This window comes from Engystomops pustulosus, chromosome 2 (assembly GCF_040894005.1).
Source record: "Engystomops pustulosus chromosome 2, aEngPut4.maternal, whole genome shotgun sequence".
In the NCBI taxonomy this organism is placed as follows: domain Eukaryota; kingdom Metazoa; phylum Chordata; class Amphibia; order Anura; family Leptodactylidae; genus Engystomops; species Engystomops pustulosus.
This window is the reverse complement of record NC_092412.1, coordinates 38427166-38447428: the sequence shown is the minus strand read 5'-3', so window position 1 is coordinate 38447428 and position 20263 is coordinate 38427166. Positions and strand designations below refer to the sequence as shown.

General features: G+C 40.8%; 1 protein-coding gene across 1 annotated transcript in view; it reads left to right on the top strand.

Moving 5' to 3' along the window:
• The window catches only part of SACS (sacsin molecular chaperone), a 49760-nt gene that overhangs the window by 14152 nt on the left and 15345 nt on the right, over positions 1–20263 (top strand). The window contains exons 3-9 of the mRNA XM_072134302.1: positions 6169–6319; positions 12023–12110; positions 12322–12407; positions 14076–14187; positions 14444–14590; positions 15774–17256; positions 18756–18847. Of these exons, the coding sequence (XP_071990403.1) occupies positions 6169–6319; positions 12023–12110; positions 12322–12407; positions 14076–14187; positions 14444–14590; positions 15774–17256; positions 18756–18847 (2159 nt within the window). The remainder of the gene's footprint in view (positions 1–6168; positions 6320–12022; positions 12111–12321; positions 12408–14075; positions 14188–14443; positions 14591–15773; positions 17257–18755; positions 18848–20263) is intronic.

Here is a 20263-nt window from a genome sequence, read left to right as displayed (position 1 = left end):
CTGCACCAAAATGCTTCACCGTCCTTCCCCTTTACTATACAATGTATATACAATACATTGGGAGCATTTCCCAAATCAAACATATAACAGAGGGCCCTAGTGATGTGTGAACAAGCCTAACCTGATGGATACAAAAAATAAAATATGCTGAGGTTGGATGAAGATATTTACTGTAAAATATGTCCTCCGTTGTGGTCCATAAATTTGGCCCAGGTTTGGGAAGGTTTTTCTTCAGCTTCTGTGTATTTAGTTTTCTGGTCAAGTCCTCTAATACCGAAGGCTTTGTATGGCCTACTGTGGGCTCTCCTTCCCGGGCACCCTGGGTATATGCCCTATATACTCTTTTTTTTGTGATATATTTTGTTAAATTGTATCACGGAAAAGTCTATGATACATGTGTTTGCCTAAGGTTTAAGTTATCCTCTATACACCGGGAGTAACTTGCTGGTTGGTGGTGGGATGACTGCCGGTAAGGAGGTTCCTCTCAAGCAAATAAGCAAGCTGGTTGCGATTGGCGCCCTTCCTCTCCATTGCTGGAGCCTAATTTGACACTTGGCTATCTTTTTCAGTTCTATAACAGATGAATAGAGCCACAAGCGGGAATGGTCAAACTGCCGATCCATTCTTTTGGGGGCAACAAGACTCCTTGTTCTTGGGTTCATTAGTGAACTCAGTTGTTGAAACCCCACCAATAAAAATGATACTCTATCCTGTGTGTAGGGGATAACATTAAAGAAAATCTGGAAAACCCCTAGATAATGGGGCAGGTATAGGAGAAAAAATGACGCCTAGTTCCAGTTTTTGACACTGCACCCGCCCAGAAATTCCCGAGGGTCACTGAACCCCCCTCAGGTTATGAGTGGGCTTCTTGGACCTGTTGACTACAAAGAAAGTGACTGAAATTACCTCCCTCAGCGTGTGATGGCTGAAGTGGGTCTCAAGACCCCAAGGGGCCCAAAAATTCAGAAGTACCAAAGTGATTAAGGAACTGGAGCTGGTATGATTATTTTTTTTTTCTTACCGCTGCTGCAGCCCCCCAAAGGGTTTTCAATATTTTTTGGAAAGTCCCTTTAAATCTTGAGACAATTCCTTTAATACTAATATTTGTGGTTGATTATGAAATGACAAAAAATATGAAATCATATAAAAAGAATAACCTTGATAAGGATGCAAATCATACATACATTACTGTCTTGTAGTTTTCTCTATATTTTACATGAAGTCCATCTAGTGAAGTGTAGCCTCCAGACATGTTCAATACTCTAACTACAGATACATCAGTGTCAATATGACAAAGACTGTCTATTGATTTCTCAACTAAAGACTCCATATTGCTGTATAATAAGTGATCCTGAACCAATTCCATTACAGGCAGTCCCCGGGTTACATACAAGATAGGGTCTGGAGGTTTGTTCTTAAGTTGAAATTGTATGTAAGTCGAAACTGTATATTTTATAATGGAAGTTCTAGAAAAAAAAATTTCTTTTGCCCCAGTGACAATTGGAGTTTCAAAATTTTTGGTGTAATTGGACCAAGAATTATCAATAAAGCTTCATTACAGACATCTTACAGCTGATCATTGCAGTCTGGGACTATAGTAAAGCATCCAGAGAGCTTCACCAGAGGTCACAGTGGGCAGAGGGGTCCGTCTGTAACTATGGGTTGTCTGTAAGTCGGGTGTCCTTAAGTAGGGGACCGCCTGTATATGGATTCTGAAAAATGACTCCTCACGGGCGCTGAATAATGGCACCGGAGAAGAAGTTGGGTCAATAATCAAGATTCAGATAGGAGTAAAAGGACTAATTACATGTAGAACTTCTATTAATTATTGTATGATCCAGGATATAATGTCATTGAAAAACCTTGTGCCTCTGGATGTATTTTGGCATGTGATACATCAGTTGGGCATCGGTTTAGTAGTAAACATGGGTTGGCACGTTGTGATGTGATATATTGTCTGCACTTGCTGTCTTTTTCTCGGAGCTGCAGTTAAAACTTCTCCCGTCCACAGTCTTATGAATGTACATGAAGCCCCCGGGCCTACCCAACATGTGTAGACATAGACCAAATCAAGATAAGGAGGGCTTGCCCTTATGAACTGTAGGTAGGATCCTGCCTGGGGCTGACTATTACAATGACACAGTGTTACAGAATGCTTACCTATGGATTTTCTGTTTTAAATCTGTATAATTTACATTCTGATTATAAATGCTGATGGTAGCAATAGCTGACAGCTTCTTACACTGACACATTTATATCCATCTTATTCCCTCATTATATTACAGTGCTGTACATTGTATGGTGGTTATGCTAAGTATTGCAGCTAATCCAGGAGTGTGACTACAGGGGTAGCAGCCAAAGCAGCTTCGATGGGGCCCATGGTGTCAGCGGGCCCCATCAATCGATCTGACACATTAAAAAGTGCAGGATGTGCACCCTTATATGCATATTATGCTGCACATTGTACAGAATAATTTGCATATAACATATATGTGATATACATATTCTGTATCTGTGTTTGTATTTGCTGTATGGTGTGTGTGTATATACTGTATGTGTGTAAATATGCGATACTTTTATATATGGCACTGTATGTGTCTGTATATGCTCAATATTTGAACGCATGAGTGCATAAATGTGTGATTTGAACTTGCATGAGTGAGTATTGAAATAAGTATATTTTTTAAGTGGGAAGGGGGGGGGGGGCATTCAGAAGCATGCTAGTTACACCACTGTACTAATCCCCATTCATTTGAATAAGAATGAACTGCAAACAAGCCAAGTGATAAATGGACGTCACAGTCCTGAATCGCTGAAGTACCATAATAGGGGACTGTGCTGTGTGCTAGACCCCCCAACAAACTGATATTACTCATCTGTCACCTGTTACAAAATAAGATATAAAAAGAAAATCCCAAAATACTCCTTTTAACCTATTGTAGACTTTATTAAAGTGGTTGTCGTATGAAGAAAGAGATGGTTCCATTAATTAGCACTTTAAAAAAAGACACATTTCCAAGGAAAGGAATAAATAGGATAAGGATGTAGAGAAAAACTTTTTTTATATTCTAATAAAACAGTCAATGTTATTTAGATGTAAAAGGCATCTAGACCTCTCTTGAAGCTCTCTGCTGTCCCTGCTGTGACCAGCGCCTGAGGCAGGCTATTCCACATATTGACAGTTCTCACAATAAAGAAGTCCTGTCGCCTCCGGTGATTAAACCTTGCTTTCTCCAGACACAGACAGTGCCCCCTTGCCTTTCGATGAAATTTAACCTGGAACAACTTTCAACCATATTATATAAATGAATCATTCTCCCTTAGTCTCATTTTGAGACTAAATATTATTTTAATTATATAATTAATTTAATCTTTCCTCATAACGGATACCCTCCATTCCCCTTATTATTTCTGTGGCTCTTTGTTCCACATCATTGCCTCTCCATCTCCACATCATCATTTTAATGGAACCTATTTTAGTTCATGTATAGGCCGGCACCACTAAAAAAACATGCTTGCATTAAAAGGAACCTGTCAGTTGGTTTGAGGCACCTAAACCACCAGCATGTCTTCATGTAGCTTCGGTGAGGGTCTCACATCTCTTCACCTGGCTGTGTTTTTTTTTTTTTTTTTGTGAAGGTGTCGTGGACCCAGTGGCGCTTTCGCATTTCACCGGAGTCCGTACACCTCTCTTCACTGTGCATGTACCCAGATATCAGGGCGTGTGCAATAAAGTGAGATGTACTGATCTAGACTGGAATAGGCACTAGACTACTCACCGGTAGAGAAGGCTGGTCCTCTGTTGTCAAACATGACCTTTTGGATACATGCTACATGGTTTGGTATAATGAATATATATAATGGACCTTTAGTGTGATCTACAGGATCTATCCACATAGAGAGTTATAGCTTATGTTAAACATTTTACATTTCATATCCATTGACTCACTCGTGCCCCTACAGTCTTGTAAGTAAAGGTCCTTCATACACGCCGGTGACTCATGTGGATCACATTGACTCCATTTTCTCTCTCCTCCAGAAACCACAACATATTACGAGCACTCTGTTAGCGTGTGATGGAAAATACCTTTATTCCTGGCATCTGACCGGCTCAGCGGGGAAACTCTTCGTAAAATGAGGACAAGTGGACTGTAAAGCTTTTCATTATATTAAATAAGCTCCTAGGGTCCTCCTTCCAAGTGACACCATTGTCCTACTGGATAGTGGTGGAAGGCGTTACACAGGGATTGTACACAGGGATTGTGAGTCATTTTTGACCATCTCCACTTTGGGCTTAAAAATGTATCTACTTGTTAACGCTGGAAGTGTATTAAAATATTTATATATGAGGTGATGGAACTGGCAACACAGAAAGGAACTAAGTGGAAAAAATCTTCAACTGCTTTCTTCTCTGGACCAGTTTATATAAAATTATTTCTTTACAAACTCTACATTTTTGTATGTTTTTTTTTAATCTAATTTTTTCTTATAAGTCAACTTACACTAATCTAAATGATTTGCAGGGGTAACCTGCAGAAGCCACAAAGATATGTTAATCCTCTGTAAAAACCCACAATCTTTTGGCCTAGCCTATAGCTTGCGGTCTACTTCTAAAACCTCCATGGTTGGGTCATCATTGGAACTTCTTCTCTTAACCCTGGAATGGCCCAAGAATATAAAGCAGCCATGCTGTCCTCACCTATGCTGAATGTTATAACCAATGAGAGGTGGGGGTTGGTGATGGGGGGCAGTAAAATTTACAAATACTTTTAAATGCAACCCTTAGCTGCATTTGATGTGGCACAAACCCGATCTATGAAAAGACCCCTACAATTGCATCAAAAGTGGTAATATCAAAGAAGATGACCACTACAGGTAGTCCCCGGATTATGTACAAGATAGGTTCTGTCGGTTTGTTCTTAAGTTGAATTTGGATGTAAGTCGAAACTGTATATTTTATAATTGTAGTTCCAGACAATTTTTTTTTTTTTCCCAGTGACAATAGGAGTTTCAAAATTTTTTGCTGTAATGGGACCAAGGATTATCGATAAAGCTTCATTACAGACTCCTTACAGCTGATCATTGCCGTCTGGGACTATAGTAAAGCATCCAGAGAGCTTCACCAGAGGTTACAGTGGGCAGAGGGGTCTGTCTGTAAGGCGGGTGTCCTTAAGTAGGGTACCGCCTGTGTTCCTAAAAATATGGAAGAACTAAAAATCTGGTCTGTCGAAGATCATGGTCTTATGCATCGCTACACAGAGCTTGCCAAATCGGTCCCTGTCCCCAATGTGGCTCACAATCTAATCATTTTAATGTATTGTAATATTTACAAAAGTCAAGTCAAGATTATTGTGCTACAGATCAAATCTCTATATTTATAAAAAGTTAGTGACTGTTCCCAGCACTTGATACCTTAACCTGACCGGTTATTTCCGATAGCTGTTAGTTAAACACATGTTCAAGTGATATCTATTCCTAATGACACGGATATACAGGCGTCCATGGTATGGATGACAGCTCCCCACATCCCTCTACCTTCGTATAGACTTGCATGTTACTTGGCCATTCACATTTAATGGATGGAGCATGTTAAAATGAAATACACTGGAACTATGTCTCTGGACAAGAGTCTCCATCCGAGTTGACCAACCTCCTAAAAGTTTTGTATTGTCTTTCAAGTGGAACCTTTCATTCATTTAATCATAACTTTAGCTGGGACTGAATTTTTTTAATTTTTTTTTTGTTTTCTACTTTTTATATCAACAAATCATTCCCTGTGCACCATTTATATCTTTTATTTCTGATTTTATCATTTAATATTAATAAGGTGCTGATAGGTGGCATATTGGCTCTGACCTGACCTTCTCTATTGCTTCCTAAATGTAACTCTATAGAGGACATAGTGTTTGACCAACAGATGGGGATCAGTAACTCGTTCCATCTGTCCTAATGAGTAGACGCCATGTGAGTGTGAAGTGATATGAGGGTGCCACATGGCTCGCCACCTATCAAATACAAACAGATGGCAACGCTTGGTACATTTACAGTAAATGACTGTTTACAGTATGTTTTATTTTCATAATTTTTTTTTCACGATTTTGTACTTCTGCAGTCACGTTTATTGCCCTTATGTGCTGCTTTGCTATAATGATTTCTTTATCTCGGCAGGTTGTCCAGGGTGACTGTCCTACATGAGTATGTTGGCTGTAGGACTTATGAGGTGCCCCCCTCCGCTGTTATCGAGGACATCAAAAAGCTGATTTACAGGGAAACGGATTTTCCTGTCTCAGAGCAGCGTCTACTACTACAGAACAAAGAGGTCAGTGGGTACAGGAACATGTAAAACAGACCATAGAAAAGCATGATATTGATTTATGGAGTCTGTGTAGTTGCAAGAAGGACCGCTTTGCGTGCGCTGGTCCAATGCAACCTTAACCTGCAAGACCGTTAAGGTTTAAAGGGGTTGGACATGAATTATAATGTAAGCATAGGGGCCTAAACTCCCAGTCTTATATAAGCCATGCATTTCTATGGACAGCCTGGTATCTCCAAATTCTCTATAACTCCTCTAAATAACCAATATCATATTGACTTAATCTCTGATATAATGTGTCTTTGATTTCCATGGAGGATCATAAACGGGGATATAGCATTACATAGATTGGCTGGATGCCACGTCTTGATTCAACTAGAGCAGCCGCTCCGTGACTCCTCCATGATGTGAAACAGGTGTCCAGTGTTTTTGGAGGTCAAAGCGAGGAGACTCCAATTGGGGCAGATTAGATCTGCCTAGATGAGGTCAGCTATAGCTATGCTCCAACATCTCTCGGCTTATTTTCTATTAAATTGGATTCAATTAAAGGGACTTTCCAGTTATTATTTCTATATGATGCCTTATGCACAGCCTGAGGGGCCTTGCATGAAACATACATGTGCTCTTTGGTGATGGGGGATACTGTATGTCCCTGCTCTAGAATACATTGTATTCTTTTTGCCAGAGTGTTTCCTTAAAGGGAACCTGTCACAAGGCATCCTTTTTGATCCTCACTAATGTCCCCACAGACAATAACTAGCTTATCACCAAACTGTTTTTATAAAACTTCCAGCATTAGTGGTTAAAATAATACCTTATATTAAAGTTTACCCGACTCCCTGCCAGCTTGTGTCCTGTTTCCCTGGGGAGTGTTTAGTGTGGAGTTCACCTCCCTTCCCTCCTACCTCTGGAAAATGCTCATCTGTGAACTTGGGGGGAAAAAACCCTACTCCTCCTTACTTTTTTTCCCAATCAGATGAGCATTTTCCAAAGGGTAGTGGCAAGGGGGCTCTGCTCCGTGCTGAACACTCCCCAGGGACACAGAACAAAAGCTGACAGGGAGTCGGGTAAATAATAAGTTATTGTTTTAACCTCTAATGCCAGAAGTTTTATAAAACCAATTTGGGGATAAGCTATTGTCTGTGGGGGCATGGAGGAGGCTCAAAAAAGGTGCCTGGTGACAGGTTCCCGTTAAGATTCTAGAACATAGTTGTACTGGCAGGGCAGTTTTTTAGGTAATTTAAAGTGTAAATACAGCACCAAAACCAAGGTCCGAACATAAATACAGCCCCGACACCAAGTTCAAATAAAAAATATAGCACCAGAACCAAGTTTTATATGTAGAAGTAGCACTAGAACCTAGCCCCGTGCAGAAACACAGCACCAGAACATAGCTCCGTACAGAAACACAGAAATAAATTAATATATAATGTGCCCCCTGTAATAAATTAATACATTTTGTAGTTATGTTTTATATATTATGCCCCTATAGGATATGAACATATGATGTGCCTAAAGTAGTAAATGAAAATGGTGCCCCCTGCAGTAAATTAGTAAATACTGTGCCCCCTGTAATACAATTATAATACCACTTACCTCTCCCGTGGTCCCACTGTGTCCTCCTCTTTTTGCTGACAACTCAAGCAGTGCAATGGCTGCAGCCTGATGATGTAATTCCCTAGTTGGGTCACAGAGCAGGTGCAGCACGGGATCTCGTAATGCCTAAAGGAGTATATATATTAAATGGCGTGTCCGTTATTATATTTTTGCCTATGGGCCTAAGGGTATATCAAAATAACAAACAATATATACCTACCCCTCTCCAACTCTGCAGTGCAGGGTGGCATCTAGATGCTAAAAAGCCTTCTGCAGGGAAGAGGAGGCAAGCACAGCTGAGATTCCGAGAATTATGCAGAATTATGAGCCTCTACTCTTCCTCACTGCCGCAGTGTTTGTGTCCCCTCTTCCCTGCTCATGTCGCATCTGGTGTTCATTGCCCTGCGTGATTACACAATCCACCTGATATTAGAAACGTAATAACCTAAACAACCCTAAAACTGTAATGTTTCTCATACCTTTTGCTAATTTCACAATGCACAAACTTGAGTAGTCTCAAAAATGTATCACTATTTCTGTACGGAGTTAGGTTCCAGTGCTGTGTTTCTGTATGGAGCTAGGTTCTAGTGCTGTATCTAAACTAGGTTCAGGTGCTATATTTATGGTTTGAGCTTGGTGTTGGGGCTGTAATTAATTTCTGATCTCGGGGAGGCTAGCCTTGTTCTAATTCATCAAGCATAAAGATTTGCATGCAACATACAAAATTTAGCTTGTGCTGTTCTGGGTAGAATAAGTGCATTTTGGAAAATAGGATGGAAGGGGTTACCACTACTCCCTTGCGGCATTGGATCTCTGTGTTGCAGCTTTAAGAAGTTTATATGGACTGGATTTTATTGGTTTCTAGTATAAACATCCCAAAAATTCTTGGTAGGTTAATTGTCTTTCTATAAAACTGTCACTAGTATTTGGTTTAGAAAGATTTAGTTTACTTATGTAAATGATGACAATCTCTATACAATGCTGTGGAAAATCTGGATTCTGTATCCGACTCCCATCACTGCAGCACTAGTCACTGGGGCGTGAAAACACATTGCATTGCCAGGGCCCCCTCACTGATCTCGCCCATATTATTTATGCTGTGGGTCTTGCAGCACAACATTTTATAAGGAATGAAACAAAAACCGTTTTTGTACCTGAAAGTGGGGCCATTGAAAAATGTGACTTATCCCACAAAAGCAAACCCTCTTTGTCAAAGAAAATAAAAGAAAAAGTTATTCTAAAACAAACAGCTTGCTTGGATGTTGGGATGATTTTTACATTTGCAGCTGTAGCTGCACTGGTGCAGGATCATATGTTGTTTAATAAGTGTGCTGAGTGGTTTTATGGAAAAAAACTATTTTAAAATTCTGACTATGAAGCTTGCTCGCTTCTTTGCCTGGCTCGGCTCTTCTCCCCTTACATTAAGTATGCACTGCACCAGAGAATGATGTAAACACTGTGTTGTGCCTGAGAGGCAGAAGTAATCAATCGCTGCACCATCCCCCAGCTGCTGTACATGAGTCATCCAGCTCAGGTTGATTAGTCTTGTCTGGACAGTTCAGGAAGCTCCATGTAATGTGTTTTTTAATGGCAAGCAGCATCCAAACCAGCTTTCCCAAGGTCCTGAATGTTATAATAGTTTTTTGAGCAAAACCACTCCGCACAGGTATTAAACAAGATATGTTTATGCATCAGTGTTGTTACAGCATTCTCAAGGTATGCTTGGTTCATAATGCATGAAGCAAATGGTAGATTTCCTTTTAGGAGGTTTTCCAGGAAAGAAAAAAAAAATAAAAATCTGCATGACGCATATATCATTATAGGCCATTCTTGTAAAGTTTATAAAAGTGTATAATCAATTAGATTGACTAGAACACTTTAGCCTTGAAAACTTGAACAATGGCCTCTTCCTTCCTACTGATCAATACTTGTCTGTGTTCCTGGAACTAGATGTGAGCTTTCCGTATCTTCTATAGCGAGCTGTGTAGGTTTACAATCCATAGCGGTATTGTTAACTTGCTATCCTCCTGATTGGGTTTTTATTGGTTGCGGTGTCAGTGTTTTCCTCAGTACTTTGTCCTTCCCCCATGGTTTCTTCTCGTACTGAGGTTGTGATCTGATGATGGATGATAATTCCAGATCTCTGTTATTTGATCGTTGAGGTCTTTGCTTATTCTTGTAAATTCAATATTTAGTATTATTCTTTTATTTTTTGATGTGCATTGTATTGCATTATATTTGTGGTGATCATCTCTTCAGGGTAAGGTAATAATATAATATGGTAAATAGTGTGACCCTATTACAGTACCTCCTAAGGATGAATAGATGTGTACATCTTTTATTTTTGTGTTTTACTTTTTGTCTTATATTTCCTTACCAGATTCTTTGAAAACAGGGGCATAGTTACCAAAGCTATTTAAAAGTTAGAAAGCCTTAAAGGGTCTTTGTGATCCTAAGGGCTTATTCACATGGCCGTCTGCGGGGACGTACATGTACGTCCCCATAGACGACAATAGCGACAGTATCAGAGATATACGGAGGGGACAGGTTGTGGGCGGCTTTGTAGGTCATGGTTAGTATTTTAAATTAAATTGGGTGTACAATGGGGAACCAGTGGAGAGACTGGCAGAGAGGAGAGGCAGAGGAGAAGCGAGGAGACAGATGGATTAGCTGGGCAGCAGAGTTAAGGATAGATTGGAGAGGTGTCAGAGAGTTAGCTGGGAGACCATAGAGAAGAATGTTGTACTGGTCTAAGCGGAAGATGATAAGCACATGGGCAAATAATTTTGGAGACTCTGGATTGAGGAAGGGTTGGATGCAAGAGATGTTCTCGAGATGGAGGCGGCAGGTTGTTCTAAGGTCCTGTATGTAAGGCTTAAAGGATAAGGCAGAGTCAAAGGTGGCTTCAAGGCAACAGACTTTAATGATCAGGGTGAGTGTGGAGCCATAGTTGTGACGGTTAGGTGTGGTGGGAGGGATGTGTATGGTGGAGGAAAGATTATGAGTTCTGTTTTGTCCATGTTAAGTTTATGAAAACAGGAAGAAAAGGAGGAAGATATGGGGAGTGAACACCCTGGACAGTCGAATTTGCTAATGTTTCTGCCAGAAAATGCCAGAGACTTTTCTGGAGCTTCATACCAGATTCGACTTGATCAAAACCAGTCAAACCTGGCCAAGAGCAGTGGACTTCCCTTTTGGATCTACTAAGAGGCTCTTAGTAAAACCAATGTGTGATACGATGGTGGAGTCTAAATAAATTCCCCCATTATCTCCGTCCCTTTTCTGTGCAGCCTCGCCCCATGCCTGAAAAGCCATAAAAATGTGTCTTAAACAATTTATAAAATGTGGTACACCAGTTATTTTTGGCCTAATTACACCAGAATTTTGTCAAATTTGTCAATACTAAAATTTGCCACAATTTGGCTTAAAGGAAACCTACCACTGCTCGCATGATGAAATCATGCGAGCAGACCACCCGGTAGGCTACTTAATGCTGATGCCGGCACATAGTTTTGTTAGGCTCGGCAAACTTTACTTTAGCTAAAAAAACTATTTTCTTACATATTTAAATGAGCCCTTCGGTGCTACCCTGCACCATCTTCGGGCTGGCGGTGGCTTCCGATGTTTAATTATTCCTCCTTCAGGTGCCGAGAGCCGTGACGTCACCAAGCTCTCGGCACCTATCGCCGGCCGGCTGTGCGAGACTTAGTGTCTGCGCATGCGCGATAGGTGCCGAGAGCTTGGTGACGTCACGGCTCATGCGGGCAGTGGTAGGTTTCCTTTAAAGAGACCTTTTGTGGCTACAAAGATCTATCTTCCCACTACCTCCTCTCCTTCCCTATGGCATTCAAAAAACATATGATCTCATAAGCCTATGAGGCAACTACTCCAATATGAACTTTAATATGTTTAGTAACTGATTAATACAGTTTTATATTTGTTTGTTGCAACTTATCAAGATATAATAATGTATGTTGTGTATGTAAATAATATAATATGCTCTGTAAATATGAATAAAAAAAGAAAAGAGGGATCTGTTTATGTAGGATAATTTGTCATGTTTTGTCCTAGATGTTCTTGTCCTTTTATTCATTATTGTCTTTGTTTTTTTAGTTACGTGATAGGACCAAGATTGAAGACCTGACATCTAACAAATCAAATATCTTTTTAAATCTCCAATCAAAAGGACTAAAAGGAGGAGGCAAGTGTAACTCCAGCGACGTAAAATCAACGAGGACTAGACTGTTACTTGGCACCAGTTGACCAGTTCTAGAAGTTTTTGTTACTGGCACCAAATTATGATACCTTCTTCTCATTGGACTAATGATAAACTTGTGATAGCACCAGCCTCTTACAGGCAGTTATTCCATTCTGATCTAATGTAATGTAATATATACTCCTTTATTTACCAGGTAAATTTGGCCAGACTACCCCGCCCCTTGTTGACTTTCTGAAAGACATATTACGGAGATACCCAGAAGGAGGACAGATCCTAAAGGTAAATACATGTCCTTACATTTTATAATTACACCATTGAAGGGTGATGTATAATGCTGTCCTTAGATGTGTCTATAGGCATATGTTGTCAGATGGAAGACAGTAGAGTACTGTTTACTTTGGTATACAGCAGGAAACATATGCCACATATATACTACAGCATAGTAGACAGCACTATTTCATCCTATTGGCTGCTATGGATATGGTATCTTAAACAGCCATAATAGCCTATAGGTGTCTTTGTATGGCTTCCACCCCCATCCTTCATTAAAGGTATACAATGGGTGGTCCCTCAATGATGTAACGAGACCCCCACAATTCCAGGTCCCGCTGTAATCCATAGTTACACAGATTTCCAGGACTGCTATCAAATACTGTCTGCAGCTTTGTATGGTCAAGGCTGCCGGTAGACTCCTTTTTAAGGGATCAAAAGCTGTGCCGGTGCAATCGCCATGAGAGCCCAATGTTGATTGCCAGCAGGTCTCCTACTGCTCCAGTGGCAGTGGTCAGTGACCATGCTGTTCAAGTGCATTCAACCACTTAGATGCCAAGTCAATAATTACCAGGACATCTAAGAGGTCAGTCAGAGAGACTGGACCTGCTCCCCCCTCGATTTTACCCTAAAGAAAAAATGACCGTTCTACATCCCACTTTAAAAAAAGTTTAAAACCAAAATGGGACCAAAAAGTACTCGTACAGCTTTATTTATTAAAAAAAAAGTTATGGCTCTTAGATTGTTAAGAGACTTAAAAGCAAGTTTATTTTATTTTTGAACAAAAACATAAACTCTATATATGTTAGATATCGCTGTAAGCATACAGACCTGTCGTATTAATGCACAATGCAAAAATGATATCTTTTCATTTAATTTTTATCATCACAATCCATCATGATAAACCGGGGACACTTACTTATAGATCCAGGCACCATGACTGTGGTAATCTTCATATATTTGTTATCCATGGCCTCCTTCCTTCTAAAATCAACTTTAAAATATATGCTAATGAGCCAGAAGTGCTCTGAGGAAAGTATTACCAGTGCCCTTTCATACTCTGGCTTCATCGGCTGTTACACTGTCTCCCCCTCTCCCTCAGCAATGGTAGGGGGGAAGTGCTCCTGCACAGTGTAACAGCCTGGGAATCTACTGGATGGAGGGGTATGGACAAGTATAAAAGTTGATTTTATAAGGAAGGAGGCCATAGATAACAATTATAAGAAGATTGCCACAGTCACGGTGCGAACACACAGCAAACTATGTCGTCCCAAACTTCTCATGATGAAAAATGTATATTATTAGCACAGGGCGATGGATGCAATATTCTCAGGGGGGTCCCCAGTGATGCCACAGTCCATATAAGGACAGTAACATCACACAACATCAGCAGTAGCCAATCAGTGTGCAGCCCTCTTGCCGCTTTCAAAAGGGAGGGGAAAAACAGGACAATTTATCCCACTGTGAGTACACAATGGGATGTGTCTTAGCTCTCTGTTGTAAATACATGTTGAAAATCGGCAGACGTGTTATGACACTGGAGGAGAAAAATGTGCTATGAATGTAGCCATAGCAAAAGGTAGTAAAATCCAGAGGTAGTCCATGTAATTGGAAGACCTGCTTAGTATCATTTATGTCTATAATACTAAACTACATTTTTACAATTGCACAATGTAGGAGCTGATTCAAAATGCAGAAGATGCTGGCGCCAGCGAAGTCAAATTCCTCTATGACGAAACACATTATGGGACCGAATCCCTTTGGTCAAAGGAAATGGCCCAATATCAAGGTACGTAAGTATATAAATAATAGATAAGCAGTAATGTAAGGGAATACAGTTATACAACCATTGATGTTATTTTGCTATGAGAGGCATCGAAGAACTTTTTGAAGCTCTTTGCTGTTCCTGCTGTGTCAAGCCCCTGAGCTCAGCTATTCGATTGATAGTTCTTATAGGTAGAAGGATTATGTCCTACCGAATTTCCATGTTACAGAAGTTTGTTCTTATATTCTTATATTACATCTTGGTCTACTTTTTTACTCAGGTCCCGCACTTTATGTATACAATAATGCAGTTTTCACTCCAGAAGACTGGCACGGCATCCAAGAAATTGCCAGAAGTAGGAAAAAAGATGACCCGCTGAAGGTTGGGAGGTTTGGAATTGGATTTAACTCTGTTTACCATATAACAGGTAATAAACTTTGGTAGATATGATGTTATAATATGGGACTGCAATGTAAATAGAAATCATAGATAACAAATATGATACCATGTTGAGCTATTTGCCGGATTAAGGAGCAGCTATAAAAAGAGTCTCTTGCTTTGAAGGAGCCAATAGCTGCATGCAATACTTGAATACCCTATAAATTTTATTGTTTATTCTTTATTTTCCCTGTGGTGGCGCTACATAGAAATTATACAGATTCCCTTCGCAGATTATAGCTAATCATTTACTAGATGGGACAACCATTTTAATAGCTTCTATAACTTAATCACTTGAGTATAAGATGGCCAGAATAAAAGCCGAGGCACCTCATTTTACCACGAAATACTATGAAAGCCTAGTCACTCGAGTAAAAGCCGAGGGTGGAAAATGCATTGGTCATAGCCTCTTCCCAGTATAGAGTCTGGCAGCCCCCACCACCCAGTATATAGTCTGCCAGCCCCCACCACCCAGTATATAACTGGCCAGCCTCATACCCCTAGTATATAGCTAGCCAGCCCCATGCCTCCCAGTATATAACCAGCCAGCCCCATCCTCCCAGTATATAACCAGTCAGCCTCATACCCCCAGTATATAGCTAGCCAGCCCCCTTTCCCTACTATATAGCTAGCCAGCCCCCTTTCCCCAGTATAAAGATAGCCAGCTCTCTTCCCCAAGTATATAGCCAGTCAGTCAACCCCAGTATATAGCCTGCCAGACCATACAACCTAGTATAAAGCCTGCAAGCCCCTGCTCCCCAATATATATAGCCAGCCCCTGCCAGTTCTCCGGCTCCGTCTTTGGGTCCCCATGTGTCGCTTGCCGATGTCATTGTTTGGGCACCAGCGCAAGCAGCTGCTTTCGTAATGTGGGTGCCGACATTGCCCAGAGACCCGAAAATAGAGCCGGAGCACCAGAAGCAAGAAGAGGACCTTGGAGAGGCATCGGAAAGGCGAGCAGAGTGTTAATTTTTTTTAATCGACTCGAGTATAAGTGGAATTAGGGTTTTTTTCAGCACATTTTTTTTCTGCTGAATAACTTCTTATACGGTACAAGTTAATGAAAATAGACAAATTTAGTCCATTAACATTAGTGGATTCTTTTTTACTTCTGATAAACCATCATGAATTCCCAGGGACTAAACTTTTTGGTTCTACGTTTCTTTTTTCAGATGTTCCTAGTATTTTCAGTGGTGATCAGATTGGGATGCTGGACCCGCACCAAGTACTTTTTGGACGCCATGAGTCTGGCCAATGTTGGAACATCAAAGAAGACAGCAAAGAAATAAGTGAATTGGTTGACCAATTTGCCCCATATATTGACATTTTTGGGAGCACTAAAGAAACTTTTATGGAAGGTTATTATCCAGGAACCTTCTTTAGATTCCCCCTCCGTGTCCAGCCTTCATTACTCAGTCATAATATTTACAATAAAGAAAAAGTTCTCGAACTATATGAGTCCTTCAGAGCAGATGCAGACACCGTGCTTCTATTTCTGAAGAATGTCCAAAAAGTGTCCTTGCACATTCGAGAAGCGGATGGATCTGAAAAGTTGGTTTTCCGTGTCACAGCTAGTGAAAGCAAGTTTTTAAAACATGATAGACCTAACTCTATTAAAATCCTAGGAGCAGCCATTGATAATTATTGTAATGGGGTCCCGAGCAATAGTATAACATGCGTCACCTATCACGTCAACATTGTTGCAGAGGATGAAAGTGTCAAAGAAACCCAAACCTCCTCTTGGTTGGTGTGCAATAGTGTCGGAGGCCGAGGTATCTGCACTGAACTAGACTCTCATGCTGATGACCTTAAATTTGTCCCAACTATTGGAATTGCCATGCCCTTGTGGCATAATGGAGAGGAAAAGGGAGCCGAGTCACAGTTTGTTGGAAGGGCATTTTGTTTTCTTCCATTACCTCCAGGAGATGAGAGCAAAACAGGTCTACCTGTCCATATCAGTGGTTTCTTTGGCTTGACAGACAACCGAAGAAGCATCAAGTGGCGAGAACTGGATCAGTGGCGGGATCCGGCAGCTCTATGGAATGAACTTCTGGTCAAAAATGTTGTACCAAAAACATATGCAACTCTTATTTTAGAAGCGATCAAGAGAATGGAGACGGAAGAAAATCCTGATTTCCCTCTCTCTGCCGATCGTATTTACAGAGTATGGCCAGAGGTGGACGAAGTAAAGACACACTGGAAACCTATCATGGAACCTTTACTCAAAGAGCTTCTCCAGAATCCTGTCATATACTCTGCCAAGAAATGCTGGTTAAAGGAATCAGATGTAAACTTCACAGAAATAGATGAACTTCAGGAGTACACAAAAACTATCCTGAACTACCTCCAGAACTCAGGGACCCAGATCGCTAAGGTACCGGCCAATGTCGCTGCTGCATTCCAGATTTCCACAAACAATACTAAGCCGGTGAAGAAGGTCACTCCAGCACTTGTCCGTCAGGTGTTGAGGAAATGTGGACACAAAGGACCTGCTCATGAGAAGCTTCACATCCTTGAGTTCATACTTAGCGATGAGAATTACAGTGATCTTATTGGACTTGAAATACTTCCATTGCAGAATGGGAACTTTATTTCTTTTTCTTCATCTGTATCAGATAAGGATGTTATTTACATAACCTCAGAGGAATACCCCAGGTATGAGATCGTAAGGGGGCTACAAGATCCGTAGGTTATATTAGGGAAGTTTTTATGTTGAACAAGCTGTCTACTTGAAATAGAGTAGATGGTGTAGAGCATAATCTGGTTTAGTAGTCCAGTAGGAGGTCTTAGTCAGTAATTGCCAGGTATTTCTGGATGTATACTATGTAGAATCTGCCAATCTGCTCTATAACATTCTGCCTGCAGATTAGACATAGGGGCAGATTTACTTACCCGGTCCATTCGCGATCCAGAGGCGCGTTCTCTGCGGTGGATTCGGGTCTTCTGGCGATTCACTAAGGCAGTTCCTCCGACGCTGTGCTGAAGTCCGCCGGAGTCCACGATCCATTGCTGGGTGAAGGTGTCCAGCGACACTTTTTTTTTTTTTTTTTAAATACGGCGTTTTTTTCCGAATCCGTCGGGTTTTCGTTCGGCCACGCCCCCCGATTTCCGTTGCGTGCATGCCGACGCCGATGTGCCACAATCCAATCGCGTGCGCCAAAATCCCGGGGCAATTCAGGAAAAATCGGCGCAAATCGGAAATATTCGGGTAACACGTTGGGAAAACGCGAATTGGGCCCTTAGTAAATGACCCCCATAGTGTCCTATCTGCAGGTAACATGTTATAGAACAGTAGGAGCTGAGCAGATTGTACATAGTGGCCTATCTGCAGGCAGCATGGTATAGAGCAGGAGGAGCTGAGCAGATTGTACATAGTGGCCTATCTGCAGGCAGCATGGTATAGAGCAGGATGAGCTGAGCAGATTGTTTATAGTGTCCTATCTACTCATCTTCCCCTGCTCTATAATATGTTGCCTGCAGATAGGATACTATGTACAATCTATTCAGGGCCACTTGCTCTGTAACACACTGCTTTTTCATTATGCAAGTTCCCTTCAATCATTTGTGGGACGTATTGAGATTTTTCTGTTTTCTTGTAGTTATCGCCCATGATTTTTGGAATAGTTTAGAGATCAAGTTATGAGGGTGGGTATAATTCCCCCTAGATTTTGGAAATCTTTCAGCAAAGGATGTAAAGAAGATGGCATTTGGTGCTCTTAAAGGACCCCTTTTCCACGTATGCAGTCTCCATACAGTTTTCTTTGGTGGTGGATGCCTTAAAGGGGTTTTGTAGGAGTTTTAGAAAAATCCTGCAATCGCAAATGTGATGCCATAAATGAACCAGTACCAATAGGGGTCCTGGTGCTCCCTATCAGTTCTGGTACTGTCATCATTGCAGGATTGGTAAACATACACTGGTGGACACCACCGGAGCATAGACACCCTGGTGGTTATTCCTTTTCCTGCTGTTGGGATAAAGTTTTATACTGAATTATGTTATACTATAAGTAATAAGTTTACAGGTATGAATACATTTTATACTTCATAATAGAGAAGATCCAACACAGTAAAATTATTTTACAAATAAAGCCATTTTGTTGCATTTATTTTTATTATAACATATTTTTTCAACAATTATATACTATGTATTCCAGATCTCTGTTTCCGGGTCTGCAAGGAAGACTTCTCTCCGAAGATTTAAAGCCTAAAATTTTTTCAGCCTTAAAGGAAGCTGCGACAAGTCGGGGTAAGGATATAGGATTGTTCCTTCTTTTTTCCTTTATTGGAGATATAGGACATTCTCATTTCATGAGCTGTACAATAGGGGTTGGGTTGGATTAGTTTGTCCACTAGTCGAATTTTAAAGGGGTTTTCTGACTTAATAAAATAATTTGGAGTTGACCTGGGTGGGGGCTGTAAAATAAAATAAACGTTTCCTTACATTCTCTGGCGCTCCCAGTGTCCTGCATCCGATACAGCGCTGTGACAGAGGATGGGTCAGCGTGCCAAGTGCCCCTCCAGCCCTCCTCTAGATTTTTTAACAAGGTCGAACAACCCTTTTAAATGGCCAAACAGCTATCTAATGTGAATAATTTGCTTGTCCTGAATCTCCCGTTGTGGTAGATGGAGAGAAGATACTAGCAGGTTGGGTTTCCCAATTCTTTATTTAAAGGAAATCTACTATCAAATTCCATCATGATAAACCAGGGACACAGTGGCACCGTGTAATCTTCTTATATTTGTTATATATGGCCTACTTCCTTTTAAAATCAAATTTTAACAATTATGCTAATGAGCTAGACGGACTACCCTAAGCCTAGCACTTCCTGCTCACTGCATAAGTGCTGAGGGAGAAGGGGGAGGGCGAGACAACATAATAGTCTGTAAAGCCAAATCACAGAGGTGTTAGGGTAGCCCCTCAGGTTCTTTAGCATAATAATTAAAAGTTGATTTTAGAAGTAAGGAGGACATGGATAAGAAAGAGAGGGTTACCACAGTCACACTGCCTGGATCTATGAAGAGTTGTCCCTGGTTTATCATGATGGATTTTGATGATAGATTTTGATGATAGATATTCTTGTGATCATTGTCTTCCTGACTATGTGCAGATGGGAGAGGATTGATAATTTGGAATTCAGCTGTACAATTATTTTGTTCTTGGGAAGATAAGATGATTACCCATTCAAGTGCATAGGGGGCGGCCATCGAGATTGCCCAATCATCCATTTAGTTATCTTGTATATAAAGTGCACTTATCCTGCTCCCACTCCCTATTCCATCATCATGGCTGCCATCTTTTCACCAACCTTCCTGGATGGAGTGGAAATGTCAGCTGTCATGGGACCCCATGAAGGTCGATCTATGGCATCCATCAACTCTGGTGACTTAAAACATATGACATCTCCAAGGATTTCTAAGCCAACTACGTTCGGCCCAACCAGGAATGTTGGTGAACAATAAATTCAGTTTATTATACTAATCCATAGTGAGAACATCTATTATAGCCCAGAGTACCAATCACAGTTCTGCTTATCTCTCTTATGATAGGTTAACAATGTATTGACAGTTAAAGGGGTTGTCTTGATGTTGAAAAACAGGTCTGTTTTTTTTCCAAGAACAGAGCCACCCATGGCTTGTGCTGGTATTGCAGCTCAACTGTATA